Raw genomic sequence first — 20,445 nt, forward strand, 5'->3', positions numbered from 1 at the left:
AGTAGAGATGTATATTATTTGCTCACAAAAGTAGTAGAAGAAGTCATACATGACTTACGCGTACAGGAAAAATCCTAAAGTTTTGAAGTGTAGTTCTTCTATTTTCTAAAATCGTAGTGCTCAAGTCCCATTCAAGCTCCTCATCATCACTGTACGTGGAAGTAAATTGAAATCAACTTTTGATTCTGTTGACATATATATATATATATATTGAGCATGAACAAAAAACTTCTTTGCAATTTACCAAAAGAAAATTAAAAAAAAAATGTTTCCAGCGATAGTGTATTGTGTGGCTGGAAAAGACTATACAAAGAGGGGTATTGAGGTGATTTTCTTATGTTAGTTAAAGGAGTTGATTGTGCGTTATAATCCAGACCCAAGGGTTTGGCCAAGGGAGAATGGGAAAAGTAGTATGTGATTGCGTTCCATGAGATCGCATGTTAGAATTCTACGGAGGCCAAACATTCCAATTGAGGGCCCGATTGTTAACTTCAGAACTTCCGAATTTAGTTGATGAGCGAACACGCTAGGCCTGGACATCCGTTATCAACAAAAAATAGTATATATATACATGAGTTACGTGCCACAACGCACAAGGAGTAAAGTGGACTTTTCGAGAGTAAGTATAATCTCTACACGGCACACGTATTACACAAATGGTACATGTTTCATCATCAAATTAATAGCGATGTTAGAAAACACCAAGTGGTTCGCTAGGTGGTCTACGTCGACTTCGGATTTGCTCACTTCAAAGGTCTCAAGTTCAAAATCTAGTAGATGGTATCAATTCATTTAGGATCACTCCATCGAGATCATTTGCTCAGGCTTTAAGTGGGCCCCGCTAGTAGATGGTGGGTTTATAGTTTCAGGATTAGCCGATGTGAGCATAGACTCGTCGGACACCTAATTATAAAAAAAGAAAGAGAAGCGATGTTAGAATGCAATAAATGAACGGACCTCTGCGCATTGCAAGCCAAATAAAACACGGTAACGGAACGAGCAGAAGAAAACGGTGTTAAGTAGCCTTAACGAATGTCATTGTCACCACCATTGACGCTTTTGACTGTGGAGAGTTTGTTCTCTTCGATCTTTCTTCTCTTCTGTAGAGGAAAGGTGAAGATGCCGGACTGTTGTTTGGTTCATATATCGATGGAGAAAATGAATGGACAATTACGATAGCAGCCACTTGTGAACACTACAGTGACTACATTACCAATCTAGCATTGAAGTACACCATTTAGGCGACTTTTGATCAGACTTTTAAAAAAATCCAAAATAGAAATAGCCTTCTGTTCTCATTTTTTTTTAATGGAGATAGAAGATCAGGAAAAAAAAAAAATTACTAAAGTAGAATAAGGCTATGAAAGTGATTATGTGAAATTTGGGACATAATCGACAGATATCATATCTAACGACTTTATTTATTTATTTATAAATGATGCATTTAATAACCAGCCAACCAAAAACCACCGCAATAACCCCACTTCACAGAAAAAATTGTACAAGGAAAACCTATTAACAGACTACAAAAAGAATCAAACCACTTTTAAGAGGTGGTAATACCCAGAATTCGAGGAGAGGGATTTCAAAGATGACAAAATCTTTGGTACTATGAATTAGAGAGATGTTTTCAGGAGCTAACCCGAAGTCTCATGTTGTCTTCTATGCGAGCAAAAATCATGTTTGAATTCATTGGACTTCGCCCAAACACCCTAGAGTTTCTCTCAAACCAAATGTAATACACCTCTACAGCTAAAGACAGTTTGAAGAGGAGTGCTTGAAAGAAATTACCTTTACAGTAACCCACAGCCTAGATAAGTTCGTCATCCCAGTTCCCTAGCCTACTGTGAACTTCAAATCAATTTACTGTTGTGTGATGTGTAACGTAGTAAATGTAATGGTCTTTTCAGAAGGGGTGAAAGTCTTGTGAATAGTGTAAGATAATTATATGTTCAAGTATGGGTAGTAAATGCTATGCATGAATTGTAAAGTCTTAGGTGATGTGTACTTTAGTTTGAATTAGGCAGTAGGAAAATTTACGGCAATAAATGGCATGTACCAATTATGTATAGGTACTGTGGCAAAACAGTAATGACCAATTATGTATAGGTACTGTTTGATGATGTAATCAGCCTCCTTACTCCCCGCCTATAAAAGGAGGACTTACCCCAGTGTAATATCCAAGCCAGAGTTCAGTGTTCTTTAATAATATATCATGTGTCTTGTGTTTTCTTTTGATCCTAACCTACTTTGTGTTTGTACCCACTTCGTGTCTGCAAAATTTGCACCAAACAAGTGAAGACCAAGACACCATGGGTCTCCTATTTCTCAAGGCTTCCCAGGTGTATTTAGATGAATAACTTCCAGTAGGGGAGAAGGTACAAGTAAAATAAGTCCGAGTAACAATGGAGAAAATGAACAGAGGAACAGAGACTTGCAATTAGAGCATGATTTAGTAAATATTGGAAATTAATACTACTAAAAGTTTCCACTTTTTCTCAGGCAACCGTGCCTGAATCTGCACTCATGGAAGTTGGAACTGATGTATAACAAGTGATAATCAGAGAGAAGAAACAGAGGATTTTAATTTAGTTCTGCAAGGATGGATGCATGCACAAAAGTAATCGCAAAAACCCTTTGCCTTGGGTTCCCTTTTCCTTCTACATATTAAGTCGCATCCCATCGGACCATGTTTAGTGCATATTTCGTGAGGAAGCAAGTCCATGGCGTTACTCTTCACCTCACTGCTATCAGCACGACCAGAAATAACGATTTGTATTACAAGAACAAGAAGCACCATTCCTAAGTTTAAAGGAGGGGAGATCAGGTTCTTTATCATGTTTGATTAATACTGTATCTGGTAAGTAACAGTTTGCTAGCTTTACCAGTATTTATAGGTGAACTGCATTCAAGGTTACATAGTTCGATTTATTGCTTGTATTTATAATACCATTGACTAGTTGATGCATGTCACAGAAAAAATCTCACGAAAGATACTTGTATTCGAATCAGATTATAGCGAGTTTAGAGTTCTATCTTCACCCTGAAGCCCCCAAGAAAAACGTTATGCCAATAGTTGAAGGGAAGTGATTTCTGCGCCCTACCAGGAAAAAAAAAAAAAAAAAATCTCTGTTTTCATTTCACTGCCAAAGCCTTACTTGATATTAGTGATTTGTTCATAGTTATTGGTATCAGAACTTTATCCGAGTTGATCTATTAGCCCCAACCCCAAAAGAGTTCATCGTGGCAAACAAATTATCCGAGTAGCATAATACAGGGTTTAATTTAATCTGGATCTCCAGACCTTTTCACAAATTTTGATTGCCATAATCTTAGGAAGATTTAAACCAGCACCATTCCACAATCACAGTATAGGCCACCCATTACAAAGAACTTTGTGTTCAACTTCTTTTTCTATTTTTCCTTTGAATCAAGAACTCTGCTTTCTAAACACTTGCCAGATGATCAAAGGTTTCACCCATTCAAAATTGACCACAAGAGCATCGCTTGTATATATGTATTACCCCTACCACTGGACTCAAAAAAAAAAAAGTTCTCCAGCTTGCATAAGTCGGTTTTCTTTCCCTTCCCTCTCCTGACATAAAAAAGTTCAGTTCTTGTTTTTTTTTTTTTTTTTGGTACGTCGGAAATTAGTTCTTGTTGGCTACGTGAGAAAACGCTGCTTTCCATCTTCAACTTTTTTTTAAAAACCATTCAAACATCTTCAGATGCTGGTAAATGCCTTACAGCCTTAATACAATCAAAACTCCATATCACTATTTTTTTTCACCCTTTAAATAGATCAGCGGAAAATCAAAGGTTGGAGCGCTTCAAGTAAACTAATACGCCAATGCCTGTCAAAGCAACTGCACCAGCAAAAATCCCAGAGCGGAGAGTCAACCATCCAGTTTTCTCAGTGCTAGTAGAACATGATTCTGGTCCTGTCTTTTGTTGACTTGAATCAGAAAAATCCAAATGCAATCTCAAAAGCTGCAAAAAAAGGGTCCAAGTCCTAAGAACATTGGAGATACTCTAGAATGATACAAAAAGTATTAAGTATTCAACTGCTATTAATCTACAAGAACTGCCAAGACTATTCAGAACGTAGTGTGAGTGATTAATTTGCACAGTGTGTATTTGCACAGTTGCGTGTAACCCAACATTTTCACAGCTATAATTATTCATTTGAATTTGTTAAGATCTAATCACAACCAAATAGATGTTTGAAATTTTCCTTCTCACACTTCAAACAAAATATTGACCGGAAAGGCTAAATGGCTTTGGAGCACACTACCTTTAGCCCCACTGATCTGGCATGACTAACAGCACCAACAAGATCACCATCAGTTGCAAGGAGAACCTTATCACCTTCATCGTCTTCATACTACAACAGGACCACAAAACAGATCAGAAAATCTTAAACTCCAAAATGAGTCGCATTCAAAGAATTTCAGAACTCACCAACAGCTGAGGGTGTTCTTGATCACTAACAGCACCTACCCTTTGCATAACAGTATCAACAAGCTCACCTAAGTTCTCAGTGCCTGATAAAGTTAAAGACAGCATCAAAATGTAAGCTTATATCAAACTATATGACGGTAATGCCTTTTCAGGGATAACAAAAACACTAAACTGTATGAATTCAAAGTCATCTTGCTTGAGAGAGGAATGAGAGATACGCAAGAATTTATAACAATCTTTTGAATACAACAATTAAGCCCACCCCTACACTCTTAACCCAACCATTAAGCAACTACCTTTTTGATCAGCAAACCATTAAGCAACTTGACCACCAACTTACCACGTCAAGTACATTAAAACATTTCAAATGACAGAACACGACGCATCATCTCCCACTGTTTGATGCTCCCCAACATGGTAGAAACATCAGAACACCCAAATTATACAACACCAACCCATCCCAATCGTGCTGCCGTAAAAACATAGCTCCTCATACAGCGTGCCAATGACCAGAGTCCCGAGACTCCCGACACCCAAAATACACATTCCATCACAAGTATCCTGCATCACTAGACACACATTACCACCAACTCACACCAACCTCATTATCACTTGTCAACATTCACAATTTTTGTTTGCTGTTGCCCAACACCACTACCAAAAACTAAAAGGCAGAGAAAAGTGAAAGCACATGTCCTGGCAATCCTGAACTAGCTTCCCTTTACTACTATTTAGTGGCGACAGGACCTTGCTTAAAATGACACTCACCAAAATTTAATCGGTGTACACGACCCTTGCGGTCCTCAAATTTGAAGGCAAACGAATTCCCAAGACCAAGAGATGGATATGAAGACTTCCCATGTTCTGTCCCATCTGATGCGTTCAATGCAGACATAGACATCTCACTGCACAAGACATGCAATTGTTTACAAATTAGAAGTCATTAGAATATTATAATTATAGTACTCATACCAAAAAATGCTACCTCTGGTTGTCATAATCATCAGGCGGCTCTAGGGCAAGTGCTGAATCCCAGAACTTTTGCATCATTGTGTTTGCCACATCATTAGCAGCTCCAGAGCTACTCTCAACCTTGAAAAAGATATATCATGCACTCAGTTCCTTAGTGATTGCTAATCTCCATAAAAGTAACCAAAAGTTCAGCAATGATATGATTTCGCATGCATAGACTCGTCATGACTCATGATCAAGTCCCATCCCATAAATAAACATCTGCTTTTATACAGCTCCACTTTTGGAGGCACTAAACCTATGGTATACATCTAGCATTTTCACACACACAAACATATCGAGATGCATTGAAAAACATAAATCAAAAGTCTAGGTACACAACATCATCCACAACCCCTCACATACATGTGGGGCCCACACGCACACACTTGTGCGTGTGGGCCCCACATGTATGTGAGGGGTTGTGGATGGTGTTGTGTTTGGATTGATGTGTATGTAGCATTATTGAAACATGAACAACATGACACCCACTTTGAGAATTATCTTGAATGTACATGACTGATAGAGGTCAACAAGTCATTTCATATGGAAGCATAAATGAATACGCTGCCAACAGTAGCATGTTTAAGAGATCCCCATTCCTCTAGCCATCATTGCCTACTCAACCCCCTTCCGAGGTGAAACACACTCCTCTCCTACCTCCTCCAAACACCATGATAATTTCTCATGGCAATTTTGGAACAAATTTGTTTCGTAATTAGCTGTTAAAGTTCTATAGCCAAAGAACTGTGCTTTTGAATCGAAGCACGACTAATTAAAATTCTATACCCAAAAAACTGTGCTTTTGAATTGAAGCACAAGATTTACATGCTTCTATCCAAGAGAAAATTCTTGCTCCAGGATGGCAGATGGGCTAACCATCTTACAGACATTGTATTGGTTCAACCTGCCCCTAGTTCAGGAGTTTGCCTCTTGGTAAGGAAAGCAGAAAACATTGAGAAGAAAACCATGATCTAACAGTTACAAGAATAGCTTTAACTATCAACTTGAAAACAACTAAAAAGAACAGAAAATGACCATACCATGGAGATCGCTGCGTGAGTTATCTGAAGAACGTCCACACAAGCAGCAATATATCCATCTGTCTAACAAATAATGTTGAGAAACTGACTAGGAAACTAATTACGCTGATTTAAGAACTTAAAACTCACCCTTGTCTACGACAGGAAGATGTAAGAACTTTCCATCGCGCATGATATGCAGAGCTTCAAGGATTGTAGTCTCAAGTGTTGCACATTCGGGGTTTGGTGTCATTACCTTGAGGAAAGAATAGATCAAAAAATTGAAAATGAGACAAAAGTTATAGGTAGTTTGCAACTAATTTACAACAACGAGATGGAACATTGCTCAAAGTAACCCGTATAGAAAACATAAATTAGAAGTAGATTAGTAATCAGATGTCCAAATATATATGTAACAATGAGTAGAGATCTACCTGCTACACTTCCCTCAAAATATTTACAAAATTATGAACTACTCTATGATTTTCCTGAAAATTTTATCTGAGCGAAACAATTGGTAAGAAAAACTACTGCATATCTGTAATGAGAACAAATTCAATAAGATATCACAATACAAACCTTTTCCACCAGAGTCAATTCAGGAGAGAGATTTTGAGCCACTACTCTCATAAAGATATCCTTCGAACTGCAGAGCATATACAACAAACAACTATAAGCTAAACCCATGAGACGAATGAAACAAAGATTTTAAAATGGCAACATAACCAAACTAACCCAAAATACTGGATATGCAAGATCCTAAAAGAAAAATCAAATGAAGTAAAGGACAATCTTGATGAGGAAGGAATAGTACGTTAATATCCCAAGAATCTCAGTCCCTGTGGCAATGATCACAGAGTTAACCCGCAACTCTCGCATCTTTTTGGCAGCAACATGGACAGGATCTGATGGTAACACTATAGCAACCCTAAAAAGAACAGAAAGTATCAAGATTTGTTAACACATAACAAACACTCAAACATGCAGATAGAAATCATATCCAAAAATAAAGAGATGCCAATAGTAAAGTTAGAAGAATACTTGGCATTTTCGGCAACAATAGTTGACAAAGATGGCTTGAACATCCGATCTCTAAGTGTTTCAATGAAAGCAGATGGAGCTGAAATCCAAATAGGCATATCAAACAAAAAGAAACCAGAAAATGCATAACTCAACTAAACGTGATGGATATGCACGGCAGACGAAATAGATGTACTCAATTCACTCATTATTATCATCCTTGGAGAGACACCAAGAAGAGCCACATATGGACAACAAAGATGACACTCTTGCATCTAGAAGCATCCCACGAGTACTTCCTAGAGCCCAGGCAAACTAACAAACTATTCTTTCATTTCCTAGTTTTCCAGCAATGTCCCACAACCACGGCTATTTCCACGTTCGTCGTAGACAGCGTAGGATAAAACCATACGACAAGATAAAACTTACTACTTGAGTTAGCTAATGCATACTCAGTATTTGCCTGATTAGGACTTCTCTTCTCTTGATCAAAAAATGTCTTCAAACAACAACTACGTTTCACATTCAAAATTATTCAGGTAAGTCTTAGTGGCCAGGGTCAAGCTCCTGGCAAAAACCAATAGGACCCTAATCTGAAGTTCATCTTACTACTTCCGAGAGCTTAAAGAATCTAAAATATATACTTGCATCATCCAAGATGAGATACAGCAGATCATAAGTCAGTACAATGTTCCTTCACCACACCTCCCTTTTTAGGAATCAAAGCCACAAAAGATGCATTCGAGCTTCTTTCAAACTCCCAATGCTCCCAAAAATACTGAAACATTCCCATCACTTCCCCCATCACCGTCCCCCAACAATGTTGAAAAAAGGCCATTGACATACCATCTTGACCAGGTGCCTTATCCCTATTCATAGACTTCAAAGCAGCCACCACTTCCAACTCATCAAACGGCCTCTCCAAACAAGAGGCCTCCTCCACCGAGATTGTGTCAAACTCCAACTCATCAACACGGGGACGACTTACTCCCTCCTCCCTAAAGAGACCTTCATAGAAATTAGCAATACCACATCTAATCTCCTCATCCTTGTCCAGGTGGCTATCTCCTATGATAATCTTACCAATAAAATTGTTAAGAAGGTGGTGGGGAAGGTTGTGTCGGAATCTCAAAATGCTTTTGTCCACGGTAGGCAAATTCTTGGTGCGGTTTTAGTTGCAAACGAATGTGTGGATTCGAGACTGAAAGCTGGCATTCCGGGGTTAGTGTGTAAGTTGGATATCGAGAAGGCATATGATCATGTTAATTGAGATTTTTTGCTTTATATTATGGAAAGGATGGGTTTTGGAGGACTGTGAAGGAAATGGATAAAAGCTTGCATATCTTCAGTTAGATTTTGGTGAATGGGACTCCAGCAGGTTTTTTTCAGACCTCCAGAGGTTTGCGTTAGGGTGACCCTCTCTCCTCACTCCTGTTTATTTTAGTTATGGAGGTTCTTAGTTGGCTGATACAAAAAGTAGTGCAAGGTGGATTTTTGCAAGGTTTTGAGGTGAGAAGAACATACGGTTTGGGGATGATAGTTTCTCACATTCTATATGCCGATGACACTCTTTTGTTTTACAACGCGGAGCCAACACATGTGGGTTACCTTCGTTGTGTTCTTTTGTGCTTTGAGGCGGTTTCTGGCCTTAAAGTGAATTTGGAGAAGTCGAAAATGATTCTGGTTGGGGTAGTCGATGATATTGGTGCACTTGTTCAGATTTTGGGTTGTAGGGTGGTGTCATTGCCGGCGATGTATTTGGGCATGCCATTGGGCTCCTCCTTCAAATCAAAGGCAGTGCGGGATTCAGTTGTGGAACGTTTTCAAAAGAGGTTAGCGGGATGGAAGCGTCAATATATTTCAAAAGGAGGTAGACTGACACTTATCAATAGTACGCTTTCCAACCTGCCTACTTATTTTATGTCTTTGTTATTCCGGTTTCAGTTGTTAATCGTTTGGAGAAGATTCAAAGGGATTTTCTATGGGGAGGAGTGGGGGAAGAGTTTAAGTATCATCTTGTTGGTTGGGATATGGTGTGTACTCCTATTTGTGAAGGAGGATTGGGAGTGAAAAGGTTAAAATTGTTCAATGAAGCTCTGTTGGGAAAATGGCTTTGGAGGTTTGCTTGTGAAAGAGAAAGATGGTGGCAAAAAGTGGTTGTTGCGAAGTATGGATGCGAATGGGGAGGATGGTCTTCCCGTTGCAGTTGGCGAAGGAAGGAGGGTGAAATTTTGGGACCATGTGTGGTGTGGGGAAGTGAGCTTGAGGGTGGCCTTTCCGTGTATTTATCACTTGGCTTGCGAAAGGGATGCAACAGTCTCAGATTATCTTCTTCACAACGATGGGGCTACGGTTTGGGATATTTGTTTGCATAGAAATGTTAAAGAAGGGGAGGAGGAAGCTTTGATGGCTTTATTTTCTAGATTGTATAGTTTACAAGAAATAGGAAGAGAGGATGAGATGTGTTGGAAACTTACCAAATCAGGTCTTTTTGAGGTGAAATCTTATTATCAAGCATTACGGGGGAGTGGTAACTCTACCCTTCCATGGCAAGCGATTTGAAAAACAAAAGCTCCGTTGAAAGTGGCTTTTTTTGTTTGGTGCGCGGCTCAAGGAAAAATTCTTACAATCGATAATCTGATTCGTAAACGGAGAATAATTGTTATCTAGTGCTGTATGTGTAAAAGGGATGCAGAATCGGTGAATCACCTCCTCATCCATTGTTCGCTAGCATGGGAACTTTGGTCTATAGTGTTATCTTGGTTTGGGTTACAATGGGTTATGTCGAGAAATGTTATGGAGCTTTTAATTGCTTGGAGGGGTGGTAGAGTAGGCAAGCAGAGAAAGCGTGTATGAGCTACGATTCCTCTTTGTTTGATGTGGACTATTTGGCATGAGAGGAATTCGAGATGTTACGAAGGGGAAGAGAAGCCTTTGTTTAAAATTAAAAGTTTTGTGGTTAGTAGTTTGTATAGTTGGGACAAGGGAGATTGTAATCCCTCCCTTGATCATTTTCTAAAGTGGTTTGAGTTGTTCTTTCGATTGGAGGTGCATGGGGCCCTTTTTTTTTGTCTTGGTGGCCTTTTTTTTATACGGGTGGCATTCCCTTAAAGCCTTCTTTAATATAAATATTTCCTTATAAAAATAAAAAAATAAAAACAATGTTCCTTTACATAAATATTTTCCCCAGTGGGGATCTATTAAGCCATGCCCCCCATTTGCATAACTAAGTTAAAAGAAACACAAATATCAAATACCACAACCTCAATCAAAGCAAGACCTAGTAATTAGGAACCACACGGGCTTAATTGGACGGGGTCTTTACCTAGCAACTAAAAAACACAAGAATAGCTAAATCCAGCTGAGAAAATGAGTTAGACGCTGCAGGGAACATACAAGCCCACCCCTAGACTACTCAGATTTTAGTAGCACTTGTTACTAGCAACCTCTATAACATTACATAGAGTGGCGATGCCACATTCAAAGTTGTGGGGTCGCTTGACCCCATGGAGGAAAAATAATCTCCTACTATTGTGTACAATTTTGGCTTGGATGAAAAATGAACCCACCAAAATATAGCATTGACCCCATCATGAGGTGAAAAACATCCAATAATTTATCCCATTACTAAATTTGAGTCATCCATTGATAAAGCGTACCTGGTCTAGCCACTAATTCAATCGGCTTTCCTGGTTCGATTGATGCAGAGTACCTATAAATAAGGATTTTCTAGCGTTCTTTTTCTTTCGGTTCAAAAAATATGGGCACATTCTTGAAAAGAAGACAGTCACAATGCGAAATTCATCATTTTAGTAGTCGTGTTAAATAATTGTGCTTGGAAAATTCATATCAATTGAACGACTACCACTCTTCAACTAAAAGGAAACATCTTAACTTTTAATTTTAATTTGTAAATGATCCCGTACTTGTAAATTCTTGGAGTCGCCACTGATTACATACAGTCCAAATGGAGTACTCATGAGTCTTGTTGCAGTCTACAGATACATCTATTTAAAAAGCACACTAAGAAGCACCGATACGGATACGGAACATAAAAACCATAAGATAGGAACATGCTGAGACAGTAATTTTCTAAAATTGAGATGTAACATGGCATCAAAATGTATGTGACAATGTTAGGTTACCTGAAAAATTGCTCCCCCACTGGCGCTCCACCCCTTCGACTGCAGCTGCAATGGCACTACCCTGCTCTGCTGCCTTTTCCATCCGGGAAATAGCATCATAAAGGCATTTTGTAATATCCAACAGGGCAATAACTTCACCGTTCTCTACAACAGGGAGATGCCTAAATTTTCCTGTCAACCAAACAATGATGAACTTGAATCATTAAATGAGTATCTCCTAAAAAGACGGGCAAGTTAGTATATATGTGTGAATCATAGTGGGACATAAAGGGATTAAATTTGAAGTGACTAAGATTAACAACACAAAAGCTGACGTTTTCCATAGGAGCAAAACCAAAAACCCCTCAAAGATGGAAAAACGAACTTCTAGAAACAAGGAATACTGGGGAAAACTACAGGAAAATAGAGAAGAATACGATCCAAAATTCAGACAGTGAATGTTGTGTGTGTGTGTGTGTGTTTGTGTGTATGTGTGAGAGCGAGAGAGAGAGAGAGAGAGTCTTTAAGTTGTCGAGCAACACTGATCCCCTCCCATCCAAGCACAGCTTTCAAGATTTCATTAAAAAAAAAACCCTTGGTTGTTTGTAGTAGTTACGGTAAGAACGGGAATGGGCCTCTCCAAATACAAGTACTTTTATGTAGGCCGCAACATCAAATAATTTTACCAACCTTTTATGCTAAATAATCAAATAAAGACATACACTTGATTAGAGTGAACTATGTATTCGGCATCGAATTTCCCTTTTGTGGTTAAAATAGTGAAACACATTTTTGTGGTGATTAATAGTTATGTAACTAGAAGAATACTATTCTTTCATCCACCCCCTCAGCAGGATTCATGTGTCTACTGCTGTGAAAATGGATTTCTACACCAAGTCTATGATAATTCGTCTGACTAGTAATCCAAGATGAAAGAACAAGACACGAGCAAATAATACTAACCCTGGACCATCTTCTGAAGAGCCTCAATTGCCAGTGAGTCCGAGGTGACAAAAATGGGATTCCTTGTCATGACCTTTGAAATTACAGTCTGCTCCGGCCTCAAATCCTCTGCTATAACTCTGGTGGCGATGTCCTACACGAATGCACACGTAATTCAAGCTCAATTAAAAAAACACAGCCAATAACACAAACCTCGAACCAAATAGTAAACGACACTAAATGAATCATTTTTTTTTTGGTTTCGTGAAAACCTTGTCCGTGACAATCCCAGATAGCAAAGCGTTGGAATCAGTCAAGAGAACGGCATCAACTCTGCGGGCGGCCATCCTCCGACAAGCGTCGGAGACAGTGGTCCCCTCCGGAATAGTAAGGGCCTTTGATAGCCTCAGTTTCTTGACCGTCCTTTCACCACCAACAGACCTGAAAGCAATATAGAAGAATCCAAAATTGTCATTTTTCGTTAATATGTATAGTGGTGTGTGTATGTAACGGTAGTATTGTAAAATAAAAACATGAGTAGGTTAAGAAAAAAGAGAGACTCACGAATGGTTGTTGGGGGAGGAGGGTTTGGGATGGGATAGACCGTTGGTGGTTCCATTCTCGGATTGAGAGGTGGATTTCTTGAGAGTGGATGATGGGTTACGCTTTTGAACCAAACTGTTCCGCCTAGGAGCTGGAGGGACTTGTCCGCTCATATTCTTGAGCAATTAATAATAATATTGCGTAACTTAGGGTTCCTTCGAAGGTGGAGTCGAACTCTGTGGAGGGGAAAGTAATCCCTACAACTTTGGTTTTTAGAGGGAGAGAAAAAAAGAGAGAAAGGATAGGGGGACCGTTGGATGGCGCGCCTTTCGGTTTGCCCTAACCCTTCTTCTTCCTCTTCCTCTTCCTCTTCCTCTTCCTCTGGGATTATTGTATTTGTTGTTCTGACATCTGACCGCGGAGCTGTTGGGAGAGACAGATTTTTAAAATTTGGTCCGATTTTGGGATAATAAAACTGATTAACTACCAGTACCCACGACCACGAGTCTGTTGTTAAGTTTGCGCCTCAAAACTTTTTAGGGAGGGTGGCGTCTGGATTGGATTGGACTGGGCTTTATTTATGGAGTAGTCATTTGTGGGCTAGGTAGCTAGGGGCTATGGGCCTAAGGCCTGTTTTTTTGAGAAATTTCCTATCTTTATGCTTTGCTTTTGATGATGGTTCTTTGAACAAGTCTTACATTTGATTTAAACTTCAAGGCTGCCATGTTGTTTCTTCTTTCTTGAGACCAAATTCATATTTAAGTCATTCACACTTACTATTCCTTTTTTTAATGGACAAATTCTATTCCTTTGAATATCAGCACCAAATTTTTGTGAATTATTGGTTTGTTTCAACAAGAGAAATTGAAAAAGTAAATTATTGTTACCGGAATCCCTTCTTTTTTTTTTTGGAAAAAACCAAAAAAGCTGTTTTTTTTTTGTTTTGTTTTTTGAAAAAAAATTGGGTTTATGTCATAAATTTTTATGTTTTTAATTATTAATAAACTACAAAATTTTGGTGCAAAATTAACCAATGCAATTTTTAAAAAAACAAGTGATTCTCTCAAAGATTCTCTTTATTGCCTATCAAAAAAAAAAAGATTCTCTTTATCTGTGTGGTCATTTGACAGGGGCATTCCGCATAGCATAAATCATGTGCAAGACAGAGAAAACCGACAAACTAGAGCAAAAAAGCTGATCACTTCACTTTGAGATGGTGTGCCCACAACCACAATAATACTGTACTGTTCTCCCTCTAGGACTAGAGCCTCGAGGAGGAGTGATATCTACTCTTCACTCTCTCTCTCTTCTATCTATCTATCTAGAGAAGTCAGAAGAGATAGTAGGAGAATTGGTTGGCTTGCCAGTTGCTTGCTGGAGTACCACAATTCACTCGTCATTCTCATTTCATTCAGTAAAAAGAAAGTTGTCTGTGGTGGTGGTGAAATCTCGTTAGGACCACTGGGGCGGGGAGGGAATAAACGCAACGCGGTCCCCGGTTTCAAACCTTTTTTCTTTTTAAGTTACCAATTTCCCCTGTAGAAGATATAGGAAAAACACTCATTTATTTATTGGAGTAGTAATTTATTTATCAATATCTACAATAGTAGGGAGTATTCGGGAATTCGTCTTACTAAACAATTATTATAGAGTTCTCTATTCCTCTGCTGACATTCCGCCTGCAGAGTATAACCCTTTACTCACTTTTCTATCCGCCTGCACATCACATGAATGAATTACCATAATAATCTGTCACTACATGAGTACATGGTACTCTATCTCTCTCTCTCTCTCTGGGTATATTTTGCTTCAATCTACTATATCTTTTGCTGTTTTCTTTCGTGGGTTTCTTTTTCCCGGAGGTATCTTTCACTGGGTATTCGCCATTTCTGGGTCTAGAGAAATGTTGCAGTTGTATATTACTATCAACTATGTTGTTGTTGTTGTTGTTGTCTACACCTCTGTTTATTTCAGTCGTTACAGGATTTGAAAGGTACCTAACCCAAACTTTTGCTTAAATGTTCGGTTGCAAGTAACTTCCATTTGATACAGAAAATTCATATGAGTCTCAATTTGGGGTTTGACCTTTTGGGCTTTTGGTTTCTTCTTTTCTCCTTTTTGGAAAAAAGGTTGTACTTATTCTTGTTGGAGGTTGGATGGATGGTAGGGGAGTGAATTCTAAGCAAAGCTTGACAATCAACAGAAACTCCCAACCCCTCTTTCTCTTTGTTCCCTTCACACACAAACTTGACCATTTCAGTTCTGAATTACTATAGGATTTGAGTTTTATGCACTTTCTTGGGTTTCAAATTGTTCAAGATTTGTCCGTAGTCACGTCGTCAGCCTAAAAAGTTACAGTTCCAGTTAGCATTCTTTATTTGTTTTTCTTTCCACTTGTGTGTTTCTGGTTAGTGACAATTTGGGTTATGAGATTTCTATTATTCCAATTCATTTCTGTTTTGTAAAGCTATCATTGTTGTAGTAAATTCAAAGTAGAATTATTGGGTGAAGTGCCTGTGATGGACCGGCGGAGTTGGCTGTGGAGGAGGAAGTCTTCAGAGAAGAGTCCTGGCGAAACTGAAAGCTCAGGATCATCTCATTCTGAAAGATTCTATGATGATCAGGTTTGTTGTTTGCACATAGCCCTACTTCATTGTTCAATCTTTCATCATTGCCTTCTAATCATGGTGAATTTACAGAACAAAGTAGTGTTGATTACGCCTACTTGATTATCAGCACCTTTTGGTACCAAATTCTCTTATTTATTACTCCAGGATTACCCTTTTTTTCTTTTTTCTTTCTACATATTCAAGCATCCAGTTTACATCACGAAAACTAAGTAAACCTACATTAATCCAAGCGTCCTTTGCCTTTGATTTTCATGCCTTGAGGATTGATAATCACTTCTCCTTTTACAATGTGCCTTAGTTAGTTTGCTGAGATCATATAAACCAACATTAATCCAAGTGTCCTTTGCCTTTGATTTTCATGCCTTGAGGATTGATAATCACCTCTCCTTTTACAATGTGGCTTAGTTAGTTTGCTGAGATCATATTAATGAATAATGATCCTATATGCAACTACAAGGACTTCATAGAAAACCATGGAGCATATGTAACCAAAAGAAGGTACAGTTGCGTATACCGAGCTTAACATATATCTATAGCTGGCTTCCTAGTTGTGGTTGTTGCCCTATTAGCCTACATCTATACCCGTGGTTTTCAACCTCAATTGTCAAAAGCACAATTTTTCTTGTTGACAAGCACTATGTCCGACAGTTTGCTTGTACGCAAGCCATAGGCACAAATCCTACGTTCTTAGTTTCATGCTGGCCAAGTGAATGAAAGTAATCCATTTAATAAGCATAAATTTTCTGGTATGATGCGGATCTATGTTGCTCTGGTCAAATTGAGCAAGCATTTTAGGACATATAAGTCACATTTTGATTTCCCAGTTGGGTTTCAGTATGCTAGAGTAATTCTTCTTAGGGAAATTAAAATTTAATTGATGGTTGTATGCATTTCTTTTGAGTTCTGCAAGCATTTTAGAATTTTCCTTGTTGTCTTAGTTATTGAGCGTTTTATTACTGCAGGCATGTTCAAACCATCATAGTCAATCACCGGAATCAAGCCATCATACTCAATCACCAGAAGTCACATCTAGAGCTGCACCCAACGAGGAAGAACATAATGGTGTGAAGGCTCTAACTGAAAAGCTATCAGCAGCAAATGAGGAAGAACACAACGATAGCACAGCCAATGAGGAAGAACGCAATGATAGTGTGAAGACTCTAGCTGAAAAGCTATCAGCAGCCAACGAGGAAGAACATAATGATAGCGTGAAGAATCTAACTGAAAAGCTATCAGCAGCTCTTCTCAACATCAGGGCCAAGGAAGACTTGGTAAAGCAGAACGCAAAAGTGGCAGAGGAAGCTGTCTCAGGTATCAATTGTTTTATCTGTCCAGTTTTTTGCAATATATTTCCTGATCCATGTATTGGGGGAAAATGGTTGTCACGCTACTACAAGACACAAATTTTGATGTTAGTTTAAATCTGGATGACAGATGACTAAATACGTTCCATTTTTCCCTATGTGGTCCTGATACTCCTTATTTGCTTTCTTAGTTGCAATATATCTTAACTTCAGCCTCTTCTTTTGTGCTGCTTATATTTGGCAGAGCTGCCACATTACCAACCTTTTTGTTCAGTTGTACATTATTGGTAGAAGTGAAAATTTCCTGAATACGGCTTCAAATAGAACTGTTCAAGCATGTGAACTTCAACAATCCAAAAACATTTCCCTGTTCCCAAGTTGATCTCTCTATCGAATACAATGCTTTGAGTGATCTACTTGCAGGCTTGGAATCTTAAGCATAGAATGTAAACCTAATCGAAACTTGAGCAAATTCCATATTTTCTCGGTACTTTATCCACTTCAATGTTTGAAGACAAAAATCGGATCTTCCTGATTGGTATTTGAAATGGCAGGATGGGAAAAGGCAGAAAGTGAAGCATTAGCTTTGAAGCAGCAACTCGAAGCCGCAACTCAGAAGAATACTGCCCTTGAAGATCGAGTGGGCCATCTTGATGGAGCTCTCAAGGAGTGTCTTAGAGAGCTTCGGCAAGCTAGAGGAGATCAAGAGCACAAGATTCATGAAGCAGTTGCTAAGAAAACACATGAATGGGAATATACAAAATCCAACCTCAAGATCCAGCTAGTTGAGCTCCAGTCCCAAGTTCAAGCCTCTAAAGGTGAACTAGAAATCATGATTATTGAAAGAGATTTGAGCACCAAAGCGGCTGAAATAGCTAGCAAACAACATCTGGAGAGCATAAAGAAGGTGGCCAAGCTTGAATCTGAGATCCGAAGGCTAAAAGCTGTGGCCCGCAAGGCACCAGTTCTCAGTGATCACAAGTCTGTTTCTGCCTCATCGGTTTGTGTTGAATCCTTTACAGATAGCCTATCAGAAAGTGGTTTAGAGCCGAACGAGTTTGACTCATTGGCATCTGCTTTAATTGTGGAGCTTGATCAATTTAAGAATGATAATGCCATTGGACAAAACCTTATGGTCTCTTCGGTTGAGATTAATCTCATGGATGATTTCCTTGAAATGGAAAGGCTTGCAGCGCTACCTGAGATAGAAAATGGAAGCTGTCCCCATGAAGGGGAAAGCCCTTCAAAAACTGAATTTGAAGCAATGATAATTAGGATAGCTGAAATGGAGGAGAAGTTAGAGAAAATGGAAACGGAAAAAGTGGAACTAGAGTTGGCTTTAACCGAATGCCAAGATCAACTTAAAGCATCAAGGGATCAGTTAGTGCAAGCAGAGGTGAAGTTGGTGGAGCTTCAAACTTGTTTAGTTATGGCAAATGAAACGAGGAGTGCAGTTGACATGAAACTCGAGTCTGCCATTGCAAAGAGAGAATCGGCAGAGTTACAATTATTAGAGGTCAAGGGAGAGATACAAACTTTGCTTTCAAAAGTCAGTTGCTTGGAAGTAGAAGTCCGAAAAGAGAAGGTTTTGTCGGAAGAAGCAGCGGTCAAGTGTCGGAAATTGGAAGATGAGATTTTGGGAATGAAGCGCGAAGTTGATATCCGGAATGCTGCAATGTTTAATGGAGATTGGAAAATAAAGCAGGTCAGTTTTCTAGCTTCTTTTTTCCTGTAGATATAACCCTCTCAATGCTGCGATACTGGTTTTTCTCAAAAACTGGTATATTGTACGTCAGTAACTGAATCCAACTATTTCTTCTTCAATGCAGTGACAATAGAGAAAAAAGACCGCACCCCAAAAACACATCAATAAACGACCCTCAAACAACCCAAAACAGCTCTCCCCACAAAAATCATGAAAAGAAAGAGCCTAAAGTCATAATAAAGTGCTTAAACTCATTAGCAGTCATGGTCCTCCCGCTGTTTGAAAAGCAGCTTCTAATTTGATTTCACGATACTTCTGCTCGAATTCTTCCCTACATTGTTCGCTGAAAATAACAGAAGGGCCGACAGATTTCTTCTTCCTACATGCCCCTTCCAAGTCCTTGTTGCTTTTTTTTTCGTCACAGTCAACTGAATGTCGAATACTGAATATGTGTTAAGTTCCTTGTTCTTCCTCAAGATTCCAGTAATCCCCACATTCAACGCCTCCAATTGATTAATCAAAAGCTCAAGCTGGTCAGGACTCACATTTCCACCCCCTCATCGGACCATACAAGGAGAGTCTTGCATCTGCCCAAAGAATTATAAATTTCCTTAAGAAGCAATGTTGTATTGTCATCCACACCCAAAGAAACATTCAACAAATCACCTCTATAGCTCTAAATATCACAGCATTATATTATCTGATTCCAACTTACAAACCATTATAAAGCAATGGCATTGTATATCTGAAGGCTTGGTTTTTTCACGTGATAATGATGACAATAATGATGATTCCTGCTTGATTGCCTTTTCTTCCTTTTCTTCTTTCCGTAACTGAATTCCTTTGCACATTTTAATTGCATATGACAGGAGGAGGAGCTAGCAGCAGCAGCTGCTAAATTTGCAGAGTGCCAGAAAACAATTTCTTTCATTGGGAGACAGTTGAAATCCCTCGCAACAATGGACGACTTCCTAACTTACGCAGAGAAACCACAGAAAGAAGGAATCACAACTCCATGAGGATGGTCCAGTTGAATTTGCCAAACGCAAAATTCGGAATCTCCAAGAAAACCAACTACTTGCTCAGCTCCGTTAGAAAATTGTGTAGGAGATGTTATCAGGGAGCTGAAATGTGTTTGCGAAGCTATTCCTGTGGGGAGTAACAGCCGGATACAGAGTGAAAATGATGAGAAAGGGTATAGAAAAGTGAAGAATGGTTTTGAGCTCAGGATTGTGTATAGCAGGAGTATTGTGGTCTTTGCTAGTCATAGCAGATTGAATGTATTTACTTGGATTCTGTTAAAGAAGATAACTGTGTTGATAAAGAAAGATAACGATTTTGATGTCTATTTCCATATCAGTGCACTGTCCAGAACATAAAAGTGCTTGACTGTGTCTACAAACTTTTGTATTCTTGTACTTTGATGTGGTATAAAGGTGTGGAAGCAAATGAATTCAGTTGGATTTTAAGATGGCAGACTGATTGAATCTGATATAAATACAAGTTCATTCATGATCTTTTATTCGTAAAGAATTCTTAAAATTAGCATCAACCCAAGTTAAAAATCAGAAAAGCATATAATCTTACAGTCATCGGTTTTTGGGACTTATAATTGGAGGCCTAAACATGGCAATATCGAAAGAGCTAAGCCGCATCCAATGCTATGCCACTGGTTCAAGACTC

The 20,445-nt window shown here is 38.8% G+C and overlaps 2 protein-coding genes and 1 long non-coding RNA gene across 10 annotated transcripts; 1 reads left to right on the plus strand and 2 right to left on the minus strand.

Annotated features, from left to right (window-relative positions):
* Window positions 1-3,669: 3,669 nt before the first annotated feature.
* Window positions 3,670-13,560, minus strand: LOC131298467 (CBS domain-containing protein CBSCBSPB3-like). Its single transcript, XM_058323945.1, has 14 exons — window positions 13,145-13,560; window positions 12,853-13,021; window positions 12,602-12,734; window positions 11,660-11,830; window positions 7,536-7,614; window positions 7,309-7,422; window positions 7,074-7,140; window positions 6,645-6,750; window positions 6,516-6,574; window positions 5,447-5,553; window positions 5,230-5,366; window positions 4,462-4,544; window positions 4,295-4,384; window positions 3,670-3,990 (listed from the first exon to the last, which is right to left on the minus strand). Exons 1-14 carry the CDS (start codon window positions 13,294-13,296, stop codon window positions 3,814-3,816), a joined length of 1,644 nt encoding a protein of 547 aa, XP_058179928.1. The 5' UTR covers window positions 13,297-13,560; the 3' UTR covers window positions 3,670-3,813.
* A 1,141-nt stretch (window positions 13,561-14,701) lies between these two features.
* Window positions 14,702-20,236, plus strand: LOC131335598 (filament-like plant protein). 8 transcript variants are annotated; one of them, XM_058371034.1, is made up of 5 exons: window positions 14,702-14,893; window positions 15,591-15,747; window positions 16,716-17,064; window positions 17,612-18,762; window positions 19,632-20,236. In XM_058371034.1, exons 1-5 carry the CDS (start codon window positions 14,883-14,885, stop codon window positions 19,779-19,781), a joined length of 1,818 nt encoding a protein of 605 aa, XP_058227017.1. In that variant the 5' UTR covers window positions 14,702-14,882; the 3' UTR covers window positions 19,782-20,236. The 8 variants fall into 8 exon arrangements, with proteins under 8 accessions (XP_058227017.1, XP_058227018.1, XP_058227022.1 ...); XM_058371035.1 differs by having other exon boundaries at window positions 15,606-15,747; XM_058371039.1 differs by having other exon boundaries at window positions 14,704-14,893; window positions 15,635-15,747.
* Window positions 18,620-19,723, minus strand: LOC131335601 (uncharacterized). The gene is made up of 2 exons (XR_009202560.1): window positions 19,529-19,723; window positions 18,620-19,472 (listed from the first exon to the last, which is right to left on the minus strand). It is a non-coding gene; the product is annotated as an uncharacterized LOC131335601 (long non-coding RNA).
* Window positions 20,237-20,445: the final 209 nt, after the last annotated feature.

Source organism: Rhododendron vialii, chromosome 8a, assembly GCF_030253575.1.
Source record: "Rhododendron vialii isolate Sample 1 chromosome 8a, ASM3025357v1".
NCBI lineage: Eukaryota > Viridiplantae > Streptophyta > Magnoliopsida > Ericales > Ericaceae > Rhododendron > Rhododendron vialii.

Excerpts from the sequence above, each read along its gene's own strand:
- LOC131298467 (XM_058323945.1), bottom strand. The coding sequence starts at position 13,296 with ATGAGCGGACAAGTCCCTCCAGCTCCTAGGCGGAACAGTTTGGTTCAA. Across the intron at positions 4,385-4,461 it reads AAGAACACCCTCAGCTGTTG|TATGAAGACGATGAAGGTGA; the intron begins GTGAGTTCTGAA and ends GTCCTGTTGTAG. Across the intron at positions 3,991-4,294 it reads CCAGATCAGTGGGGCTAAAG|CTTTTGAGATTGCATTTGGA; the intron begins GTAGTGTGCTCC and ends CTTTTTTTGCAG.
- LOC131335598 (XM_058371032.1), top strand. The coding sequence starts at position 15,055 with ATGTTGTTGTTGTTGTTGTTGTCTACACCTCTGTTTATTTCAGTCGTT. Across the intron at positions 15,117-15,590 it reads GTCGTTACAGGATTTGAAAG|CTATCATTGTTGTAGTAAAT; the intron begins GTACCTAACCCA and ends TGTTTTGTAAAG. Across the intron at positions 15,748-16,715 it reads AAAGATTCTATGATGATCAG|GCATGTTCAAACCATCATAG; the intron begins GTTTGTTGTTTG and ends TTATTACTGCAG.